Consider the following 24,394-nt stretch of genomic DNA (forward strand, 5'->3'; position numbering starts at 1 on the left):
ACATCTTAAGCGTGGGCCTGTGGGGTGGCTCACAGTAGCTGACAGAGTACAGCATCTTGCAATTGGCCTGGTGTAAGATACACTACAGCACTAAGATACCCATGACAAAATACTTTCAATACGCCAAGGATGTTTACAATCACAACACAGATCCACAGATCACGTTCAACCCAGATTTGTCTCAAAGAAAGGTTTACATTTGTGCTCTTGCTATGCCGTAAATATGTGGAACGCCCTACCGAAAGCCTTAAAAGAGTGTAAATCCCTCCCCTCTTTTAAACCGCATCACTTACAGGCGGCTGCTACCTGAAATTTGTAAAAAAGACTAAGCTTATCCTCAACTCCCTCCCTTTCTACTGTAAATACCATTTATTTCGTACTTTTTGTTTTTATTTTATTTTTCTGCATAGTACTGTGCAGGGACGCACTGGGCCCGATTCAGTCCGGGAAAATGAGTTGGAGAGGCCCTCATTGCGTGCGGGCATCGGCCGCGCACTAGATTATTCCGCCTTCCGGACGCACCGCGAGGCCCCAAATACTAACCGATGAACGGTTACTGTGATTTTAGGTCTCATTGTTAGTATATAGAGAGAGATCTCTCTCTATAGCTGCTGCTACTTAAAGACTGTCCATTTCAGATCATGAGAGACAAGCCAGTGGGCCAAATACATGAGTTATATTTACTTTGTGGGACCGGCCAGGAATGGACCAACCGGCCTTTCGGGAGTTGTCCCGCTTTTCCCAATGGCCAGCATGTCCCTGGTACTGTGTTTTATTTGTCTGTCATTCAATGTTATATGAGTTTAAATAGGGACCCCAGTGTAAACAAGCCGATAAGACTTTTTTGTGGTGTCTATCCTTTTAGTTGACCTTGTATCTGTGAACATGTACCTTTTCCCATGCAAACCTCTAATAAAATCCTCAATCAATGAAGCATATAGTTGTGTTGACTGTTAGAACGCATGAATATAATGGGTGTGTGTGTGTGTGTGTGTGTGTGCGTGCATGCGTGTGTGTGTGTGTGTGTGCGCGTGTGTGCTTGCCTAAACATAGCCTACTTAAAATATACAAATAATGTATTTGATTATGTATATCTAGGCTGAGAGTAACCTAATCCAGAAGCAAATGGGTGAATAATGGATAAAAATACACAAATAAATAGAACCAAACTAAACACAGAGATTGATATTGTGAAATGGCAGTATTTGACTTTTTGTTTTATTTTGTAGCCCGTTGTTTCACTTCTTTTTGGTGGATTGAAGCTAAAATAAAAACTCTTCGCTATTAGCTCCGAGATGAGGTTTAACTGCGCTGGAACCCGGCTGAGGTCCCGTCCAGCGAAAGTCCCAGATGATTACCCTTTTCATGCAAATCGTGCAAAAATGCTGGACCAAAGATAATATTAAATTCTGCACACTGGCTCTCCCATCAGGAATTTGCTGATGAAGATCGAGTGATCGAAACGTTGAAAGTGGTAATAAAAAAGTGGTAATAAAAAAGTGGAGCTGAGAGCCATGTGCAGACTTTATTAATTTCACTGCTCCAAAGCGCACTATGCTTTTCTTGCCTGACGCGTCTGCGCCCGTCAAGACATCTTGAAAAACAGACAACTAAGGCCAGAGCTTCCCTTTCAGACTTTATTCTGTCAACTTCAACAACCATACAACAGAACAGCAGGCAGCAAATTCAACTTCAGGACATTTGTCTGATAACTCGTTAATCTGTCCAACTTGTGGTCATTTCCAAACATTCAACAGTTGCACAATGATTAACATTACAAAGAACAAATAGCAAGCAGTAAAAAAAAAATAAAAATAAATCTTCTCTAAACCCAAAACTAAGATTTACAATCCTGAGACGATCACCTGCTGTAAAACAAGTTATTCATAACGTGTTTGAAAAGACCTTACGCACAAATAAAGTAAAAAACTTTCATACATGTTGAATTTCTGAGTTTCTTTAATATGATTCTTTACCAAAACCTATGTATCAACAAAACTATAACTATTATACACAGCTAAATCTGGAATGTTAATTCAACTTGAGTGAAAAACAGGATTGAGAGCTGGTTAATTATTTTACACGCTGTTAAATTAAAAGTCCAAACTAAAACTATTACCAAAACTAGAAATATCAACAGTAGCTATATTTGCGGTTATGATGTGATTCTGGGTAGTACCGCAAGTAGTTTGGCTACAACATACTGTATATTGTGTGCATGTCACCCACAATGCAACAAAATACAGTAAATAGACTTTAAAAAAGAAATAAAGGCTGAGTAGTGTACAGTGAAATAGGCTTTACAATGACTATTATTTCAGATTTATGACAAAGACAGTAATACTAGTGGTTAATACAATCCCACACCATTACTCTGTATTTTTACATGCAGTACTTCCGAACTCTTTCATGAGCTGCTAATGTTCAGTTTGAAGTATTTACAGCTGTTGTACAGTACAGAATCTGTAATGACGTATGGAAAGAGTAAAGGTTTATTGTCAAGTTTTGAAACTCATGTTAACGTAACTATAGAGAAAGCCATAGAATTAGACCATATACTGTAATTAGACCTAACTTTAAGCAGGCTTCAGAGTTCAGATGAAAAAATACCTAAGGGTCAGATCACTGTAGCACTGAAGTTATTTTGGAGTTAGTGTATGTGTTTTGGGGGTTTAGACAAGTTGAGGAGTTAAGGCACAGGTTTGGTGGTTGAGACAAGGAGTTACGGTAAGGGTTGAGGGGTTACGATATGGCTTTAGTAGTCAACATCAGGGGTTAAGGGGTTACAGTAAGGATTATTGGCTAAATGTGCTTCTTCAGGGTGCATCCTCGGGGGCGGGGTCTAAGCTGTGGTTGGCCCATCCTTCCTTCCAATCTGGCAGTAGAGAGTCATGGCAAACGCCATGCCAAAGATCTACGCAACACACACACACACACACACACACACACACACACACACACACACACACACACACACACACACACACACACACACACACACACACACACACACACACACACACACACACACACACACACACACACACACACACACACACACACACACACACACACACACACACACACACACACACACACACACACACACACAGTACATCAGATCAGACTACATCAGTATAGAAAAGTCGTCTGAATTACAAGTTGAAGTTGTCGCTGCACACACAGCAGCTACTACTGTGTGTGTGTGTGTGTGTGTGTGTGTGTGTGTGTGTGTGTGTGTGCGTACGTACCAGTAAGATAGCGATGGCGAATGCGATGCCGAGGACGATCTTCATCTGACTCTTCAGAAGGTCAACGACGAGGGTCGTACACGGCTGAGAACAAACACAATCTAAAATTAGCTCTCTCTCTCTCTCTCATTCACTTTGTCTCTCTCGCCCCCCAACTCTCTCTCTCTCTCTCTCTCTCTCGCTCCTTACCGTAGCGTAGACGTTCTTGGCGCCGACCATCTCACACTTTTGTTCTTTGTCTACACATTCACAGGAATCAGGAACGGTGCCAGCCCAGTCCTTTGCTCCTGCCACCACACCACAACACTTAAACTACACACAGACACACAAAGGGGTGTTAATGACACATACTGTACTTACAGATAAGTGCAAATACAAATAAATAATACCACTGACTACAGCTTGGCTGCCATCATTATTATTTTTGTAATTATTTTATTTTGACAGGTATTGTGAGCCGGAAGTTGAAGATTTATGATGATAGTGTGCAGAAGATATTTGGTTGTAAGCAGCGTGGTGTCGCCAACAAGGTTGTTTTATTGTGTTTAATTGTAGGCCTAATAAAAAGTTTTTATTTATTGTTGTTTCAGTTTGTTTGTGTTTTGTTATATGGGCTTCTTGGACTTCATTCCCTTTCCATAGCATTATGCAGCCAGTGTATTCTCTTTTATTTTGTTTGTATGCGTCTTATTTTTATTATGATCGTTGTTCATTTTGTGAATCTAAACACTTTTGACATTGGTGATTTAAGTCAAAAGTGTGCTTACAATTAGTCTTAAAGCGTGTCTTACAGCTTAGTTACACATGTACCCAGCTTGTGTTCATATTGAAGCCCTACAGATCTGTAACTGAACAGTGTACAAATGGTAGGGTATTACGTGTCCATTTGGTTTAATTTGAACACTCTCTGAGTAAAGGGAGTCTATGGCCTAATGCAAAGGTTACCAACCACCGGTCTGCGGACCGGCACATGTACCACCGGTCTACGAGAAGGCGGGCCGATGGTTTCAGGTTTTCCCGACGGTGAAATCTATAACCTTGCGTCACCAGGAGAAAGGTTGACTCGGTTGCATGAAGATACCAAGGATTCGTCAGTGATGTCACTGTGGTTAATAAACGGCTTCGAGCATAATAAATGGCGTACTACTGTACGTCCGCGCTACTTCCGTGTTGCATAACAGTGATATCACTGTTGAATCCTTGGCATCTTTATCCTAGCCTTAGTTTCAATATGTTCTTGATCACTGGCAACAACAACAGATTTCTGTATCCATAGATCAGGGGTTTTCAAAGTTGGGTGACGGGGGTGCCGTGACAGCAGTCCAGGGGTGCCGCGAGATCATTTGATAATATTTGGAATTTATTTGGACACTTGAAAAAATATTATTTAGTGTCATTTTAAACTTGAAGTACAAAGTTATTTTCAGTCAGTTCTAACCAAAATTGCTATCATCTCAACATTTTCCTCCCAACATAATCACTAAAATATCGTCACTGTCGGGCAGAAACCTTGTATCTCCAAGTTTCAAATGTGTACGTCTTTTGCCCTGCTTCATCATACAAGACTGTCACACAAAACTAGTGAAAACAGCCGATCTACAAGCACACAACGCCTCGCAACTCGTGTTGCGAGGCGTTGTGTGCTTGTAGATCTGCTGTTTTCACTAGTTTAGTACATTTTATAGATGATAAATACAAAATGAACGGTTTTGGACATACATGGTTTCCACCCGACAACGGCGATATGCTATGGGGTGCCTCGGATTCAAAAAATATTTATGGGGTGCCCCGAGACAAAAAAAGTTTGGGAACCCCTGCCAAAGATGGACTAACAAGCTCTATGTTCCACCATAGATCTGCTGCCATCTACTGTATGTTCAAGAATACTTCATATCATATGAACATACAACTATAGTAAATATAATTTTTACCTCTTCTTCAAACTTCTGCAGATCTGTTTGGACATCAGCTGGTTGATCCTTCAATGGAAGAAGTTTAGTGAGGGGCTCTTTGACCCATTCCAAAGCCTACACCCACACACACACACACACACACACACACACACACACACAGTTTAAATACAATACAAAGGAGGAATTTATTGTACTAGTTTGATGTTTATTTTAACCCACAGTATCCTAGTAATGGCATCCTTGAAACCATACCCCGGTAACAGTATTTTGTAAAAGTTCCCTGTTAACAGAACCCTAGCATAGCAGCCTAATGCATACCCAGGTTCAATTTCCGGCACCTGCAGTGTGCGGAGGTGTCCCTGAGAAAGACATTTAACCTTTAACTGCTCCCCCCTGAGCTCAAGTCTGACCACTTGGGGGCAGCAATCAACTGGGAGAAATTAAAAAACTTAATTTCCCCTGCAGGATAAAATGGGTATGAGAACAGGTGATCTTTTAATTTTTTCCCCAGGTGATATAACCAGAAGAACGGTATCTTGTATAAGAACAGGAAACAGGAAGTGTGACCTTGTCCTCGTAGACGGCTCCGACGATCCCAGCAGCCACGAGCAGGATGAAGATGAACAGCAGGCCGATGAAGAACTGCAAAAAAAACACATTCAATACCAGCAGCTATTACTATATGTACGAGAAACAGACATCGAGGACAATTTTCCTCACAAGAAAACAAAGTATTTTATGGTTAAAAATGAGTGTGTGTGTGTGTGTGTGTGTGTTCACCAGTGAAATACTAAGAAGGAGTCAAAAGAATTCAAAATTCACTTGAGTAAAAGTACAAAAGTATTGGCATCAAAATGTACTTAAAGTACCAAGAGTAAAAATACAAAATGCTCCCCATGTTGGGAGCATGTAGATCTGCTATTCTCACAATTTCAGCCTCCAATATTTGGCCAATGTTTAATTTGTCATTTTAGATATATTAAAAAGTCCTTAAATTGTCACTTTAGAAATGTGCAGATACCCTCTATACACTTAAACACCACTGCGTGTGTGTGTGTTCATACCAGTAGCAGCAGACAGCGGTTCTCCTGGATGGCTCCACAGCATCCCAGGAAGCCCATCACCATGATGATGACCCCTACAGCTATCAGCAGGTCCACGCCCGGCACCGCCTCATTGGTTATCTACGCACACAGGGGCAGGACTACGTCAATGACTGGCAGGCAAGACTCTGAACGCACAACAACTCACGTTCAACTCGTCCTACTGCCATAGCTTGTGCCACAGGCGCACTGAGAGGGAGGCAAACTGCTGCGGCCGTCTGTTAGTTCAATGGAATGCATTGAAGTCAACGAAAGCCGGCTGCACAAGCTTATGAATAAGGATTTTTTTTTTAAATGAGCACACATTTTCTAATGTCTTGTTTTTCAATGTATAACTGAAATAATATGTTTTTCCACAATAACAGAACAGACCCTGAGAGATTCCGCTCAACCAGGGTTAAATGTTACAGTAAGTTTCTGACAGGGCAGCATTCGATCTGGCATATTTGTCAGGTTATCAGGCTAGACAGCCCAGTCAGAAACCTACTCTGTACAAGTTTCAGATACATGTACCTCTTTAGATACCTCAAAAACTACTCATCAGGATCCCTAGCAAGAGCCTCCAGAAGCTCCAGTATATTGAAAACAGCGCTACTAGGATCCTGATGAGTGTGAAAATACGACCATATTACACTCATCCTCACTGGCTCCCCATCACCTCAGGGCTGACTACAAGATTGCCCTTCTCAAACATAGTGCATCCACAGCAATTGTTTTAAATAAATCCTTCATGTCCGTCATGTGACATTAACTCGACAACTCACCTTGTTTGAACCTCTGCTGACCTTGAGATAGATGGACACACCAAGGATGATGCAACCACTCACCTAGAGAGACAGACAGGGAGGATGAGTGAGACAGACAGGGAGGATGAGTGAGACAGACAGACACATGCACAGAAAGAGACACGACTCTACTCTGTATCAAAACGTCTGCTGCTAACACATGAGCACACTTACTAACACATGTACTCATGAATACATTAACACTTTAACATATTAAGAAAATACATTGTCAAATTCATAGAAAATAAAACATTGAAAGAATATCTAACTTTTCAGCTGAGAGTGTGATTGCGAATGGAAGATTGTCTTGATATCAATAGAAAACTCTTTAATCTCTCATGTTTATTGTACAGTCAAATTCCCATTATTTCATCAGTAACACTCTGGTGACACCTAGTGGAAACAATATGCAACAGCAGGCTAGTTTTGCTGCCTATTACCATTAGTGTGAACCTGGACATTTAGGACTATAAACTATAGCTGTAGGCCTACCTATATAGTATATAAACATTATCTGCCCGTATATGGAATATAACCCAGTAGTACTGCTATTTATCAAAACCTGAACATCAATATTACTGCTGGTATCTACAGCTGGGCAATAAAGGAGTATACCCCCCTACAAAAATATGTATTTTCTATCAAGTATACACCTCATGAAGCCTTGAATTCAAGGAGATTTTAGTTTGTATCGCATTCCTAAGACAATACTTTGATGACCAGCGGAGTCTCTAGTAAGATACTTTCAGAGTCTCCTACTGAGTCTATTGTCTGATGACCATTTTTTGGGGTGAACTACTCCTTTATCACAGGTAAAGCAATGTGTGCCAAAGAAAATGTACACACTACTTTCAAATGAAATTAAACATTATCCTGTCTACTTAACACAATACTAACATCTACTACTGTACTAAATAAGAATAAAATATAATACCACAGCACTAATAATACATTACAGCTTGTTGTGATGAGTCCATGTATAATTCATCTTTCACAACAATCAACTATTAGAGCAGTGTTTCTCAACCTTTTTTCTGCATGGGCACACTTTTCATGTCCCAAGAATCCATGGGCACACCAACATAATACGGGGGTGTAAATATTGTCACTGTCAGGAAGAAACCTTGTATCTGCAAGTTTCAAATTTGTACATTTCTTCGCAAAGTAAAGCCCTGCTTCATCATACAAGGCTGTCGCACAACAGTGGCGAAAACAGCAGATCTACAAGCACACAACGCCTCACACTGCGAGGCGTTGTGTGCTTGTAGATCGGCTGTTTTCACTAGTTTAAATCATTTTTAAAATGATGAATACAATACAGGGCACACCAAAGGTCCCCAGGCACAGTGGTTGAGAAACACTGTATTAGAGGACCAATCATGATATTAATTTAATACACACATTAAGAGTGAAGAGCATGACAGTGAAAATGGACCACACACCCCCCAGGCCCCCACACTTGACTACTATTTAACAGCTTTTAGTATTTCCATTAGTATTCCCAGAAGCTTTGTCCAAGAGCGTTTAGGAAAATAAATCTCTCTGGCTGTTTGGTCGTGTTTGTTTAGGAAGGTTCCAAACAGAGTTTCATCCTTTACAAAAAGACAGAAGATATTCTGCCAACAATTTCTTGCTCCAGCAATGTTTATCCACATGAACTCCAACGTCCCTATTTGGCAAAACTAGCAGATCTACACGATCGGCTATTTTCGGCTAACATATTTGGTGTAGAGGGGGGAAAAGGAGGGGGCCTAGTACACCCCTAGGGGGCTCCAGTCGACGAAGTATAGGGTTTACGCGGTTAATGGACACAATGATGTTTCTGAATCAAATGAACGCACAAAGCCACCACTTCAAAGCACAGTCAGGTATGTTTCTGATTGTTGATTCAAGGCGTTACTCAAGGGGTGCCTTGATTCTTACGGTATTGTATACATGAGCTTACTGTATAATCACATTGTGTTGCAATACTGACGAGGAGAGACGGAAAGGTTTAGCCAGTTTTGTGCAACCTAATTACTCAGTCAAAATCACATGTCTAGTTCATTTTTACAGTAGTATTTAGGGCAGCTGCCAAATGTGCAAGGAAGTGTAGTCAAATTCTCTTAACACAGAAGTTAAGTTTCTAAATTCTCCTTAAAGGAAATTGGTCTATCGATAAATGTGTATAATCATGTCAAGGTGCGAGTTTGTCCATAATGTTTTCAAAAAGTAGTTATGAAAGGACTTTGACTAGTTTATATGCAGCCCCAGTCTCTCTGTGATTCTGACCTCTCCACATACTGCTCATATCACTCAGGTTGACTAAAGAAATGTCCACAACACACAGAACCCGTTTGTCCAGCACAACCAGTCTGTCCAGTACTGTCTGAGCAGTACTACACCAGTATATAAGTGCTTGACCAGAGGGTGATGGTTCCACCCCCGTTACGCTACTGAATGAACACAGAGACACTTCAGTGTTTGGCATGACAAAAGTATGAGGGAAATTAAACCATCAACCACTTTGATCTAATTTTGTTCGCTGTGAAAGTCACATCTGTGGTAATATTCCTTTTAAGAGTCCACTCCACACACAAACCTGTAGGTTGTAGGACAACATAATAGATGAGGACCCTTCAGAAAAACCACACACACACTCACACGTCTTAACTTTGTTTAAATCCAACAGCGTAATGGAAAAACAGCTTCCAGACACACCTTTAATTGCAGCGATGACTCAATAGAGGTATGCGGGAGGTCTTAAACCAGCCGACAAAATAAACATTGAACATTTTTTACACAAGGTCTCATCTACTCTCGGCAGAGTTATAACAAGGCAAGCCCTTAGTGCGTGCGTGTGTGCGCGCAGGCTTTGTGAGGCAGATATTAGGGTGAGAGTGTGAGAACCAGCTCTAGCGGTACAGCTACATTCTGTGGTGCATGATAGCAGCAGCAGGTGTGACACAGGTCAAACGGATTCTTAGGAGTAAAAAATACGTTTCAGTCTGTCGAACAGTTCACACAGACACATTCTGTGTGTGAGGGAACTGCAGAAGAAGATATCATATTATTATGTTATCAAAAACCGCCAGGGAACAGCCATAGAACCCAACCTTCTGTGCGAGGGAACAGTCAGGGAACAGCCATAGAACCCAAGTGAATTCGGCGTGAGGGAACAGCCAGCCAACACACATACAAGCTCCCAATGTATTACAATGCATTTTAAATTAAATTCACATTTGAAAACAATGTAGTGTACCTCTAATGATATGCCCAAAATATGGTGCCAGGTTGAAAGCGGTAAATACATAGACTAGAGCACTGTTTCCCAAACAGTGGGTCGTTTGGGTCATAAACTGATACTATTTACAATGTAAACAGTATAGATAAAGCTTGGTTAAAGAAAGGGGAACTGATACAACCCCTGTTTTATTCATGGAGGCACACACACACACACACACACACACACACACACACACACACACACACACACACACACACACACACACACACACACACACACACACACACACACACACACACACACACACACACACACACACACACACACACACACACACACACACACACACACACACACACACACACACACACACACACACACACTTCATTAGGTCATGTAAGGGCTTTATGCATATTTGCGTGTGCGTGTGACTAGGGCTGGGTGCAATAACCGCAATATTCCGCGGTTGTGTAATGCACACCGCGGTCGAGTTTAGAACTATGACGACTATATGATGATTATAGTGCTTGGTGTGAACTTCCCTTAAGGCCGGCCCACACCAATGCAACTAGCCGCAACTCGTTGCAACTGGGGGTGTAACGATACATTTTAACGATAAAATATGCATCACGATACATGGTTGACGATACATAGACGCTATTGGTCATTCATGGCGATACAAAAAAAGAAAGTTGTCCTTTAAATATCAATGTACACTTCATGAGAAGATAGGTATTGGTCAAACTATGGGACTTATACTCCCACTCAATGACATGCTCATGTTGGCTGTGGTAAATTACAGGGGAAATCTACATCTATCAGTTGAAATACTACTGCAGATTTGGTCGTTTATATCCTGAAACCCCGTTTTGTGAAATGATGATACATTATAACGTGCATTGCAATTGGTTGACAATCCTTCAAATGAGATCATTTTCTGTCCCCGACGTATTAATGTTATTGACGCTGATGCCCCAAAACGGCCAAGAAGGAATGTATAAACAACTCTAATACATCTAATGTCCACCATAACACAAAACAGCTGCACCCAGTTAGTATCAATTTACTGTCATAAATAATTCTCAGCCTGAATCCTCTGACAAACACTGAGACGCTAAATATACAAAAACATTCCCAAAGTTAGCTCCTCTTTTCCAGCATTTCTGTCTCTTCTCCCCCTGGTGAGTATTTATGAACCCTCCAAATTTTTTATCATTTTGGATGAAGAATGTAGAATGTCAAACATGCAGAATGTCAAACATCTGGACATGAAAATCCTCCAAATGCGCGCACACACACACACACACACACACACACACACACACACACACACACACACACACACACACACACACACACACACACACACACACACACACACACACACACACACACACACACACACACCTCAACAGAGTTCAAGGTATTTATCAACATGTCAGTTTAAAGGTGCGGTAAGTGATATTTTTGCTTAAAAAACAAAATGGTTTGTTAAATCTTAGTCGCAATAGTAACCGTTGCTATAGAGTTCAATAACAGGGTTCTCTAGTCTCTCTAGCTCATACATATATTTAAAGGGGAAGACCACCCTTTTTAAATATTGAACGATCTCATTAATATACCTTAGAGGATTGATTTTGGGGTTTGTATTGCAAATCACAATGTGATGACATCACACCGTTGTACTTTACAATACAAACCCCAAAATCAATCCTCCAGTTCTAGGCAACAGAGAAGAGGGGGAACTCCTCTAAGGTATATTAATGACATAGTTCAATATTGAAAATGGGTGGTCTTCCCCTTTAAGTTCAACACACGTATAACTAAACGCATTTTAAATTAAATGAAAATGTTACATTTCAGGATTCCAATTAAAAAATAAGATAATTCAGGATTCCCATTCAAAAGTAGCAAAAATAGCAGATCTACAAGCTCAAACGCGTCATTTTGAGCTTGTAGATCGGTTATTTTTGCAACTCTTACTGGAGATGAGTTTTTTTCTCGACAGTAACAATATGCAATGTGGGCCACTGGAGTGAGTGTGGAAATATAGTGGCCCTCTCCATCATCAACGTTTCCCACCCCTGCTCTATAGCTCTTTAGTAAAGACAACACACATTTTCTGGTGGGACACCGATTTCATCCAGTCAGTTGAGAGATCTAAAAATCTATGTTTTAGACACACCTTGTATTCAAATCAAACATTAACGCAGGTGCTATGCAAATCAATTCATACACCTGCCATTCAAATTAATCAGTCACCAAGAACCAGCTAGTAGTGGAAGAACAGGTTCCTAAACCAACAACACCAGTCATCCTGTGTTCATTGTTACTTTGCTGGTAATTGCTGGTTGCTTGTCTCACCACCATGAGTCAAACAATATTTTTTTGTTCTGAATATCTTCTCATAAAAAATGTGTTCACAGTAGCATTTAAAATGAAAATGAGACACTTTGAGACAATACCTTTGATGGACTGTGCAAACAGCACAAGCTGAAAAGGTTCCTGGTTAAGGTTTAAACTGGGTGTGGTTAAGGATAAGGTACAGGTCCGGTGTGGTTCACCTCTACTGGGTATCATCCTGCTAACCAGGCAACATTCCGTTAAACCCTCCGTCCGGCTTGGCAGAGAGGATTTAGAAACATGAAAATTTTAGTTTGGGTGAATATTCAACAACACTTCGTTTTAAGAGTCAAGATCTCTGTTACATCATACTGTATATACGAGTATACAGGAGTAAACATCTTTGGTTTTGGTTCCTCGACATTGTAGCAGCAGCAACAAAGAAATAGTAAAGAATAGCAACGATAGTAAGAAATAAATAGCAAACTAAGTATGTACGGTGTGCATAGTGTAAACACTGACTGAAGCCCAGAGGGTAATATCTCATCACTGTCCACAAAACACCATGACAACACCGCACACACAAATACACACAAACACAGGCTTTGTCTGATACAAAGTCACTGTTTTATCAACAAGTTAAACAATGGAATAACCTTCACTTCCTGTTCAGCATCAGAGAAATAAGACCTGTGATCGTCACAGGGTGAAAATAACCACACCCTGATTACACTGAGCAGAGAGGAAGCCATGATGACACAGAACACCAACAGAACAGACCAGTTATTTACAACAGCACAGTCTCCAGGACATATTCCAGTTCATAAAACCAGTAAGACTCCCTAATCGGGAGATAAGTGACGGTCAGGTCACATACAGCGCTTTGCGTGATTTAGGGCAAAATCTGTAGGAGCAGTGTCCAAAAATGTGTTTGAAAAAATTGGCCTGATGATGGCGCTAAATTGGACAGATCCATGTTGATGCCAGGACTCTAGACATACTGTGTACCGCTTTGTATGATTTTAGGGCAAAATCTGTAGAAGCAGTCTGCAAAAATTTGTTTTGCAAGAATCGGTCTCATAGAGGCGCTAGAAGAGGGCCATGTGGTAAATGAGCCAAGGAGTGTGTGCAAAGTTTGGCATGGATAGGGGCAACGGTGGAGGAGATATGAGTAGGGGAAAAGTGTGACGTGACAGACAGACAGACAGACAGACAGACAGACAGACAGACAGACAGACAGACAGACAGTGGAGGTTTTGATAGTAACTGCGATCTGACGGTCGCAATCAGTTCATTCATCATGTTCAAACCAAAAACCATCACCGCACAACTTTGAGGCAAGTCCTCCACTATCAACTTACATTCCATTCCAAAGTAAACTGGAAGGTTTTGATTCTCAAAGTCACACCTCACCTCAGCAGGTCAAAAATCTCTGATTGCAAATGTTCACTCGTTCAGTTTAATGACGTAGAACCTGAGCGTTGCTACTCTTGAGCATGCAGCCTAATAAAAGGCAAACATTCAGTAAAATAGAACATTCAGCGAAATTTGGATTTGTGAAAATAGAAAGGTCTACAAGGCAGAGTGGATGGATACATTTGTCCTTAATGAACATGCTTTTTCTTCCCTCCCCTCAACCTGATAGTTTACCAGACATCAAACACTCACCCAAAAGAGGAAGTTGAAGAGGAACAGAAGATACTTGATGCATTTATTCACAGCCATGGCTCTCTTGTCGTTCTCTGCACGCCTTCTGCGCTCCTCTCTAGTCTCTGGTCAGGTGCTGAGCGCGGATTCTGTGGAATGATGAGGTCAATGAGTGTGTCAGAGTCAGACAAGAAGAATAGGTTTAGAGAGGGAGTGTCTGAGAGGGGGAGGGAGAGAGAACACACCTAAACCAAATTACTATTCCACCCATTTTCCGCTCTCTGCCACTGACAATCCTTTCTTCCTATCTGTCAACACCACTGTAGCTCCCTCCCTACACACACACACACACACACACACACACACACACACACACACACACACACACACACACACACACACACACACACACACACACACTTTTGAAACACTTTTGAAACACTTAAAGATGGGGTGCCCTGCTTTTTCCCCCCAAGAACATTATCAGGTTTTATTTTGATTAAAAAAGTCTACAGAAAGTGTTAAAATGACGTTTTCCTGTGGCCACATCCACCTGCTCATTAAGTATGCCTGGTTGTCAGGTGGGCGGTGACCCAGCTGAAGTTAGCCACACCGACAGCAGCAGTTGAAGGGTAAAAAGGGGAGGGGATGATATGATGGATGATGGTGGGGCGCCTGGGGCGGCCATAGCTGAATGGTTAGGGAGCCTGCCTGGGGAACCAGTTCCCCTGGTTGTCCCTGGTTCGATTCCCAGCCAGGATAGCAATGTCGATGTGTGTCCCTGAGCAAGACTCTTAACTCCTAATTGCTCACGCGCTCCTTGTGGGCTGCAAATACTGAATTTCCCTCACGGGAGGAGTAGGCAACTATTGTTATTATGATATGATATGATATGATATGATAGGCTATATAATATCGGTGTAATTCAACTGGGCCTTTTGACAAAACTATGGCACCACCTCTTTAAATCTAGACTTAATAAACTGGACCTTAGTTTGTTTTTTTTGTTTTTTTTCTACACACCAATCTCTTCTCCTCCCCCCCAAAAATCTACAGAGCTATTTTGGGCAATGTTACCAAAAGAATAGCCTATGGATGCTGGCCTGATGTTCAAGTGGAAAAGATCCAATGTGTTAAATGCATGAACCAAGTCAGATGCTTTGTGTAGGTTATCTAGCAGAAAGTAGCCTTTGTTTACCCTCTGTTAATATGAACAGCTGCTGCTATCAGCCACTTACTGTGTAGTGTACAGTCAGACAGACCATAGAGCCCATAGAAACCACAAACCAGTGACCACAGCAGCAGAAACCAACCAGTGGTGGAAAAAGTACTCAAATGTTTTATTAAGTATAAGTATCAATACTGCAATATTCACCTTATTCCTGGCCCGACCACGGGTTCCTGTTCATATCCTGAAAGGGGTTAGGGTTGAAAAACATAATTTGGTTTCCTGTGTCCTTGCATTAAACGGTCAGTAGATGGCGTTCTGTGGGGGGCTTATTTTCTAATATTTTTTTAAACCAGTGGTTCACAAATCTTTTCATATCAAAGAACCCAGATTAACATATGTGTACGCAGTCGCAGACCCCCATCTGAAAATATGTGGTGCCAGGGACCTCCACACAGATTTGTGTTGTTAAAATGTTTTAAAAATATTCAAAACATTGTAGTTTTCTTTCCTCAATATTTTTTAAATAGCACATATACAAGCTCACAATGTGTCGCAATGTGACACATTGTGAGCTTGCTGATCCGCTATTTTCAAATGTAAAGTAGTAAAACTGAGCCTAGTTGCTTCTATTGGGTTTATTTTTCATAGACCTGTCCGCTTGTTTTTGGCAAAATCTGGCAACAGACAATTAATTCCCTGTCACTTCCTTAATTGGGACAAGGTAAATAGGAGGTAGGGATATCAGGTGACAAAGGGGATGCGCCATGTCAAGCCATGAAGCTCACCACGGGTGCCAGTATCGCGAGACTATCCACCATTTCCTGTCTGGGAACCAAATCTCGCAATACTTCGGAGACAGAAACGATTATTATTTACTATTATTATTTCATTATGCACTGTGCAAATCGAAAAGCAAGTGATTGTAAAAATACCTTGATATATTTTCTTTTATATTCCTGAACAGATTATATGACAAAGGTCTCAGTCGTTTATAAATAGTGTTTCTTCCAGGTTTGTTCATGAGGTGATCTCAGCTGATCTAGCCGGCTCCATTCACTGTCACGTACAGTATTTCATCGCACTTGTGCTTGCCTGGTAAACCAGACCGAAAAACAACACCCCCTGGCGGTAGTGGTGTGATAGAGTCTGGCAACGCCAGGCAACACTTGTGCACTATGTTCCTTTCAGCTGTTCCCTTCAGGGGTCGCCACAGCGAATCATCTGCCTCCATCTCACCCTGTCCTCTGCCTCCTCTTTTTTCACACCATCTAACGTTGTGTTCCAAACTGCTTGCACTCGTTCCTTCACCTCTTTTCCACACTCTCAATTGCTGGAAGTATTGCCACGGACATAGAAAATGAGAAGATAATAATATTACCACAAACACATAAAGAGATAGCCCTGAATGACCATAACAGGTCTGTACACTGAGAGTGTACGAATGGAACCAAATGGACCCTTACAGGTCCATTTGTACACACTCAGTGTTATGGGGGTCCTTGCAAAGAGAACCACTGGTACTAGTGGACTCATAATGTGCCATAGTGTCATAGTAAATAAGTGTCATACATATTCTGAAGAAAACCTGAAGGCTGACATTCAGTAATTGGGTCTTATGATAAAAATAAGAACATTATAATGGTGTGTGAAAAAGAAAATCTAGAATTTGCCACAGACAAAACCAAGTCTTGCCAGGCACGGACACATCAGTCTGTGTAGGGACATGTTGATGACCCCTTTTCTTTACCTCTACTCCTTGTAATCTCACTGTTCCCCTTGGGTTCCTCTCATTCACACACGTGTATTTCTGTCTTGCTGTGGCTAACCTTCATTCCTCTCCTTACCAGGGCATATCTCCACCTCTCCAGATTAAAAGTACGAAGGTATTAGTTGCGACCGAAGGTCACAGTTTACCATGAGAAACGTCACAGAGAGACGTGTATACGGTCTATGGGCAAACCCATAGATGTAAAAATGTGTCATCATGATGTCATCATGCTCTGATGTCACTGTGATGTCAGGGGAACCACTCTACCAGAATGGGTTTGCTGCTCTGATATCACGCTCTGGCTTCACTGTGATGTCACACTAACAGAATCCCTTGTATGCCCAAATATGGATTCCCTGGTGTCATCAATATTAATGATACCCTGTTAAGCTGGTTGCACACTGCTGCGTTTTTCGGGCCGAATATCAGACTGAATTTCGGAGCACGCAAATAAAAAAATCACGTTTGTCACGTTTGCACACTGCCGCCCGTTTCGCGCACCGCTCGGTCCCTTGCTCTCTCTATCTCTCTCTCTCTCCTTGCCCTGAAAAACGCATTTCGCAACGAAAAACGCAGCAGTGTGCAACCACCTTTAGAGAGATCCCTGTGATGCCAGGGGGAACAAAACCTTTTTATGCGCATACTGTATATGGAGATCTCTGTGATGCCAGGGTAACAAATCCCTGTTATGCCCACATATGGAGATCCCTGATGTCCACATCACTGTGGCGCGACCTCGGTCTTTAGGGCGAGGTTGCTTGTCGCCCTGAGGCGTCTTACTAGTATCAAAATATATTAAGTAAAAATACTCATTATGCAGAATGTCCCATTTCACAAGTTCAAAATACACACACACACACACACACACACACACACAGACACACACACAAAATTGAAAATAGCAAAGCATTGTGAGCTTGCAGATAGTCAAAATCTTCAAAGTAACTAGTAACTAAAGTTTTCAAATAATTGTAGTGGGGTAAAAGTACAATATTTGCCTCTGAGATGTAGTGGAGTAGAAGTAAAAGTACTGGAAATTGGAAACACCCAAGTAAAGTACAAACACCTCAAAATTGTACTTAGGCCTAAGTTAGGGTGACCAGACGTCCCGTTTTACCCGGGACAGTCCCGTTTTCAAGCTACGTGTCCCGGTGTCCCGACAAATATCTCTAAAACACTAATATGTCCCGGTTTTCAACATTCACTACAAAATTGTCCCGGTTTTCACCAGAATTAAAATAATAGTAGCTGTTTTCAGTGGTTGCATAGACATTTATCATGTTCTTTTCATGAAAACATGCTCACCTAACCAATCAGAAAAAAGGAACAAATTCATTGCGTGTCTGAATTCAACACTGAGCCTGTTTGTCAATCACTCACTGCCTGTTTGCAACCCTGCGGTGCGTGTGTGCGCATGCACAAACGTTAGAGAATGGGCACGCGCGTGCGCGGTAACGTGCGCATTGCTTTTAGGGTCCCAGTTCTATAAGGCAACAGTGTTTTGCGTCCCGGTTTGACTGGCTGAAAATATGGTCACCCTAGCCTAAGTAAATGTACTTAGTTACTTTCCACCACTGACTGGGTGGTAAGAGGCCTGTCAACCAGTCCGACTCCACACTCCACAGTTTGCACACCAGACACTGACTGAACAGCGAGCGTTTCCCTTGATGATTCAGAATCACCAACTAAACAGGAACAGAAAACGCTTTCAATATTAGGCTAACGGTCAAACAAAACGCAAGAGCAAGATGCGATTTGCTCGAGGGGACAAGTCGATCATCACGAAATCTAGCATCATACGAGTCGTGCGTGCGTCAAGAACCACTAAAAAGAAAGCACGTGCGCGAGGAGAACAGTGTTGTGTTCATCCTTTGTGTGAAGTTAAGTGTGTGATAACAATAAATCGTGTGTCTCTCTCTCTCTCACACACACACACACACACACACACACACACACACACACACACACACTCTCACTCTCACTCTCACTCTCACTCTCTCTCTCTCTCTCTCGTGGTGTTTATCCAGTTGACCTTGTACCAGTGAAATGTCATAGGCTACCTTTTCCTATATGCAAAAACTCTATTAATAGTCTTCAATCAATCAAACAAACACGTACACACAGCTGACTAACCTCGTGTTTTTGCGTGTGCGTTCAAACGGTTTGCTGCTGCAAAACGCCGCTCAGAGGAGATTCTCCACAGTCCACACATCCAAACAACAACCCCACTTGAGCCCTTCCTTCCAAGTTCCAACACGACCTTAAAGGCGGTGCCAACTCGTACCTGGTCGGTCCACACATATCTATGGGTCCACACACCCACAAACACCCTGACATCATCTTGTTTCGGCACCGCGACTGACCACGCTTGTCTGATATAGACCTAAATGAGGTATGTATAAATATACAAACTTTGTTCCTAGAAATAAACAAATCCATAAATCAAATTAATTATATTGTCCTATCATAAAAGAGACAGACACATGCCATTTAACTCATTGGGGTTTTGGGGTTACAGAAAATGTTACAGAATTGAACTCAATGGACTTTTGGAGTTTGGGGTCTATAATAATGATAAAGCTGGACAAGAACTTTTGTCTGCTTGCCATGTTGGTAATCTGAGTTCCAAGAAGTTCTCGCCAGCTCTCACATACAAACGGGAGGAGTAGGCAGGCAAGCAAGCACACTAGGAAATTCAAACCTCAAGGTCCTTACTCTTGTATACACAAGTCAACAACGTCCTCTAGTGGTAGAAACTGTTACTAGTCATCTTCATGGACAACAAAACAATGGTTGTTGCTTGAACCCACATTATTTGGATGCCCACAATCCTTGATACAGTTGGAGCTTAAATTATTCCTTTGCAAGTCTGTAACATTTTACAAGATATTCTGTGAAGTACCAGATACCTTTGGTGACCATATACCTCAAGAAAACATAAAATCATATCCATATTCTCAACCAGCTGACAGACAGACAGACAGACAGACAGACAGACAGACAGACAGACAGACAGACAGGGATCCACAAGGTGTTTCAAAGCAGTGGGTGTGATTTACTGGTGCAAAAGAAAAAAAATGCCATTAATTCTGCCCATATACTTTTATAAAATATTTATACCAATTATTTTAAGCTTAGAGGATCCTGGTGAATCAAAACCTTTGATTTCCGTAAAGAAAATTTGAATATTTAATTATATGATATACTACGTTTAATAAATATCTTTGTTTAGCTGTTGTAATTGTTTTCTTTTCAGATAATCAAAGGTTGTATGGCCATTATTCACCAGGATCATGGATGGCTTGATTCTGGGCTTAAAATAATTCATAAATATTTTTGTAAAGGTCTATGGGAAGATTGAACGGGAGATTTTTTAGTGGCACCAGTAAACCACACCCACTGCTATGCCCTATATAAGCGGCACTTTTGTTAATGAATTAAATGTAATTTTGTCCAATCTCTATGGTAGTGTATGTTAAGACAACATAATTTACAATAGGCCTACAAAATAACGTACAAATGTGTTGTATTCTAACCTGTTTTTCCTTCTATTGAGATCGTGTCAAAGGTCATGTCTCACATAGACATAGGATCCGACATGAATCTTTCACTTAATGGTCAAGATAAAATGTATTCCCTTATGTGATGTCCTTGGTGCTGTTTTAAGTTGGCATAGCCATGTATTAATTTACCACTTACCTGTTCTGAGAAAAGGGGAGAGGACAGTTCCTGGCAAGCAAAATCTCTATTGTCGAATACAGTGCACCTCCTTTAATTTCTGGTTTCAGAATCAGTGGGGTCAAATCGTGCAGGCATTGTCTTTTGTGTCTGTTTGGAGTTGACATAGCCATTTTCATTAATTTACCACTCATCTGGTTGGGGTTGGTGTTTTAATGATAAACTCTTAATCTAAAGGCAAATCTGATTGATTCCTTTGGAATTACTCATCAAATAATGTGGGTTAATTGTTTGTTGACTGGGGGAGAAAATAACTGCATCTGTGCAAAACTATGCAGCTTTTGATGCAATTGGTTAGAGAGATAGTCTTCTACAAAACAGAATTCACATTTGGAGTGAATGTCCTCACAGCAGGGGGTGGTATAGAACACTAAACATAGTCTCAGCATCATAAGTCAGCCAGGCCAATGCAGACCACAGAAACACAGGAGGCAGATTCTTGGAGGCGGACTCTTCAGGGGGAGGCGGATTTTCAAGAATCCTAAAACCACCCCGGTACAGTTAGGTTCTTGTAAAGGAGCGATCGTTTTCTATTGACCATGACGGAGGCGCGCCGTCTCAGGCGACCATGATCCACGTGAGACACCGCTGAGCGAGCGGTAGCGAGTGAGTCACCGTGTCGAGCGTTGCGAAGGTCGCATGAGCCGACTCAGCGCCGTTAGACTGTATAAACCAGGGGGACAGAATAGTACATCTTCGCCCCCCAGACTTTTAGCACCTCCGTCCTCCGCGCAGTCCAAGTGAACACAATGGAACGCTCCCTACCTAGAGCGTGCACGTGACATTACTGCCATGATTCAACTGGATAGTATGAACCTTCAAAAGCCACGTCCGCTTAAGAATCCACCCCTATGAGCCTTCAAAATCCGCCCATCCTCCCCCAATGCCTTCAAAATCCGTCCATCCTCCCCCCAATTACTCCGCTCTATAGGAATCTGCTGCCGCCCAGTAATTATGATTAATGGAAAATGAATGCCTACATTTTATGCGATTGTTGACTTAATGCACATGATTGAGTTAGTGTGTGAGTGAGTGAGTGAGTGAGTGAGTGAGTGAGTGAGTGAGTGAGTGAGTGGATGGATGGAATAGCCTACATGGATGGATGAATGAATGAGTTGTGAGTTGCTTTCCACAGATGAGAGCTAATGTATGGTAGCTGGAATTCCTCAAAGATGTACACACGCACGCACGCACACACGCACGCACGCACACACCAACCAACCTATTTCTATGTTTCCAACCTCCACATACCGTCTGTCTGAATCAAATGTCTGTTACTGCATTGCCATTTTTCGCTTCAGATGTCTTCAGAAACAACTCGTTTTATTTTTGTGTAATGTTTAACTTTAAAGATTGTCTGTAACACGCTCCCATCGTGTTTGTTGACATTCAACAGAGTTCACTTCCCTTACCTTTAGCTCTAGCTATCACAATGAAATATAAAGATTGATTGGCAGGTGCTTGTCATGATATTATTATTGGTTAAGTAGGTTAGTAGCCTATACAGCAGTGGTTCTCAACCTGTGGGTCAGGGGGGTCCAAGGGGGTGGGGGGGTCCCCAGATGATTAACTTAATGTGCAACATTGTTTTCTAACTCAACAGTAAACAAACCAACATAAAGTTTAAGTGTATAGAGGGTATATGGACATTTTCTAAAGTGACAATTTAAGGACTTTGTAATAGCCTACCTCTAAAATGACAAATTAAACATTGGCTAAATTGACAAATATAGGAGGCAGATATTGTGAAAATAGCCGATCTATATGCTCAAAACGCCGTTGTGAGCATGTAGATCTGCTATTTTCACAATAGAACCGTGTTATACAAAAAGTAATGCCTCAACCCTTACTGCTCGTCAGGGTGGGGGGGTCCCCAGTTAAAATGTGATCATTTTGGGGGTCGTGGACTGAACAGTTGAGAACCACTGGCCTACAGTACAGTGTTAAACTATGTCCCCATTATGACTGCAGACCAGACACTGCAGCATCTCTGAAGTTATTAGGTGTGAGTGACGTCTTGCTTGACAAGCTTACAAAGGAGAAGAAAAGGCTGCACTCTCGTATTGCCACAATGCAACCTTTATTTACAGAAGACCTTTACAGGTCTTCTTCAGGGGAATAGCAACAACAGAAAAACAAAACAATTCACTTTTATAGGGGAGAACACAGGTGAACTCCATTGGAGGTGTGGTCACAATCATGATTGAATCAAATACCCTTACATGGGCAGGTAACAAAATATTTGTGCAAATACATCACAAAGGCAGAATATAATAGAGCTATCATCATAGGTCCACTACATCAACATACCAATCGAGTTATAGTGATTTACGAAATATATAATAAATATCTACTTTGATAGTTAAAAAAAATCATTTAATAGATCATTGAAAATGAATCAATAGCCTGGAAAGGACAGAGACTAGCTTGACAAGCTTGACATGCAAGCCCACGACAATGCGAATCAGGCACTAAAAAAAAACAGTGTTTTCAGAGACACCCATAAAACATGAGCTTGCAGGTTTGTCAGGTTCCTGTGCTAGTCATACCGGTATATGGCAGCTAGTCATATGGCTTTCTGGAAAAGTTCACTTCCTTGTAGTTGTCCCTTTATCAGCTAACCTGTTTGTTTACTTTAAAAGTCATGCCCTTAAAATTAAAGTGAACGTTAACAAGTGAACAAGCATTAAGTTATGAATTCTTATCCCTTTTGCAAGTATTTTGCCAAGCGGATACATTGCTTGCTTTGTTCGGGTAGTTATTATTTGGTTCTAACAATTCTAAAGCTCATTGTGGTATTCTAATTGAACCCCATCTGTGGACAAATACCTACCATGCCTGCCACTTACTGTAAGTCAAGGCAACTGCTGTCACATTAAGTAACACCTGAGCTACACGGAAGTCATGCAGGTATTTTCTCAGAACATGCACAGAAGCTGTTTGTACTCTTGACACGCACACATCTAATCAGTTTTTGAAGCAGAAACGAAATCCTAGAGCAAGCCACTGAGATGATGAGAAACTTTAAAAACACGCACAATCTTTTCCCTGGCGCTAATCTGAGTCCCCAGAAGTTCCTCTTTTTTATTGTCTTCACTCAAGTCCCTGTGTTGTCATACATGTAAAATAGTAGTAAACCCTTCATTGTCCACTTTGGCAAGGGGTCAAGTAGTAGCAGGAAACCCTTGGCCATGCCATTCAGTGTTTCTTTATTTTGGCTCCACTTGGCTCAATTACCACTTGGCTCTAAACCCTATGTAATTTGTTGACCTGGGTTCCACAGAGCTCTATACTTGGTCCCGTATGTTTGCCCCCCTACATCGAAAATAGGAGATCTACTAGCTTGCAATGTGTCCTATTGGGCTGCATTGTGAGCTTGTAGATTGTTTATCTTTGGTAAATCTTTGCGGAATTTCCCTAAATGTTTGCCCATTATCACATGCCCTCAA

The 24,394-nt window shown here is 41.5% G+C and overlaps 1 protein-coding gene across 1 annotated transcript; it reads right to left on the reverse strand.

The window, feature by feature from the left end:
* Positions 1-1,631: 1,631 nt before the first annotated feature.
* Positions 1,632-14,416, reverse strand: LOC308308679 (tetraspanin-8-like). The gene is made up of 8 exons (XM_080754125.1): positions 14,290-14,416; positions 7,032-7,094; positions 6,229-6,348; positions 5,732-5,806; positions 5,183-5,278; positions 3,441-3,563; positions 3,252-3,335; positions 1,632-2,914 (listed from the first exon to the last, which is right to left on the reverse strand). Exons 1-8 carry the CDS (start codon positions 14,344-14,346, stop codon positions 2,843-2,845), a joined length of 690 nt encoding a protein of 229 aa, XP_080610251.1. The 5' UTR covers positions 14,347-14,416; the 3' UTR covers positions 1,632-2,842.
* Positions 14,417-24,394: the final 9,978 nt, after the last annotated feature.

This window comes from Nannobrachium achirus (assembly GCF_963921795.1).
Source record: "Nannobrachium achirus genome assembly, chromosome: 23".
NCBI classification, from domain to species: domain Eukaryota; kingdom Metazoa; phylum Chordata; class Actinopteri; order Myctophiformes; family Myctophidae; genus Nannobrachium; species Nannobrachium achirus.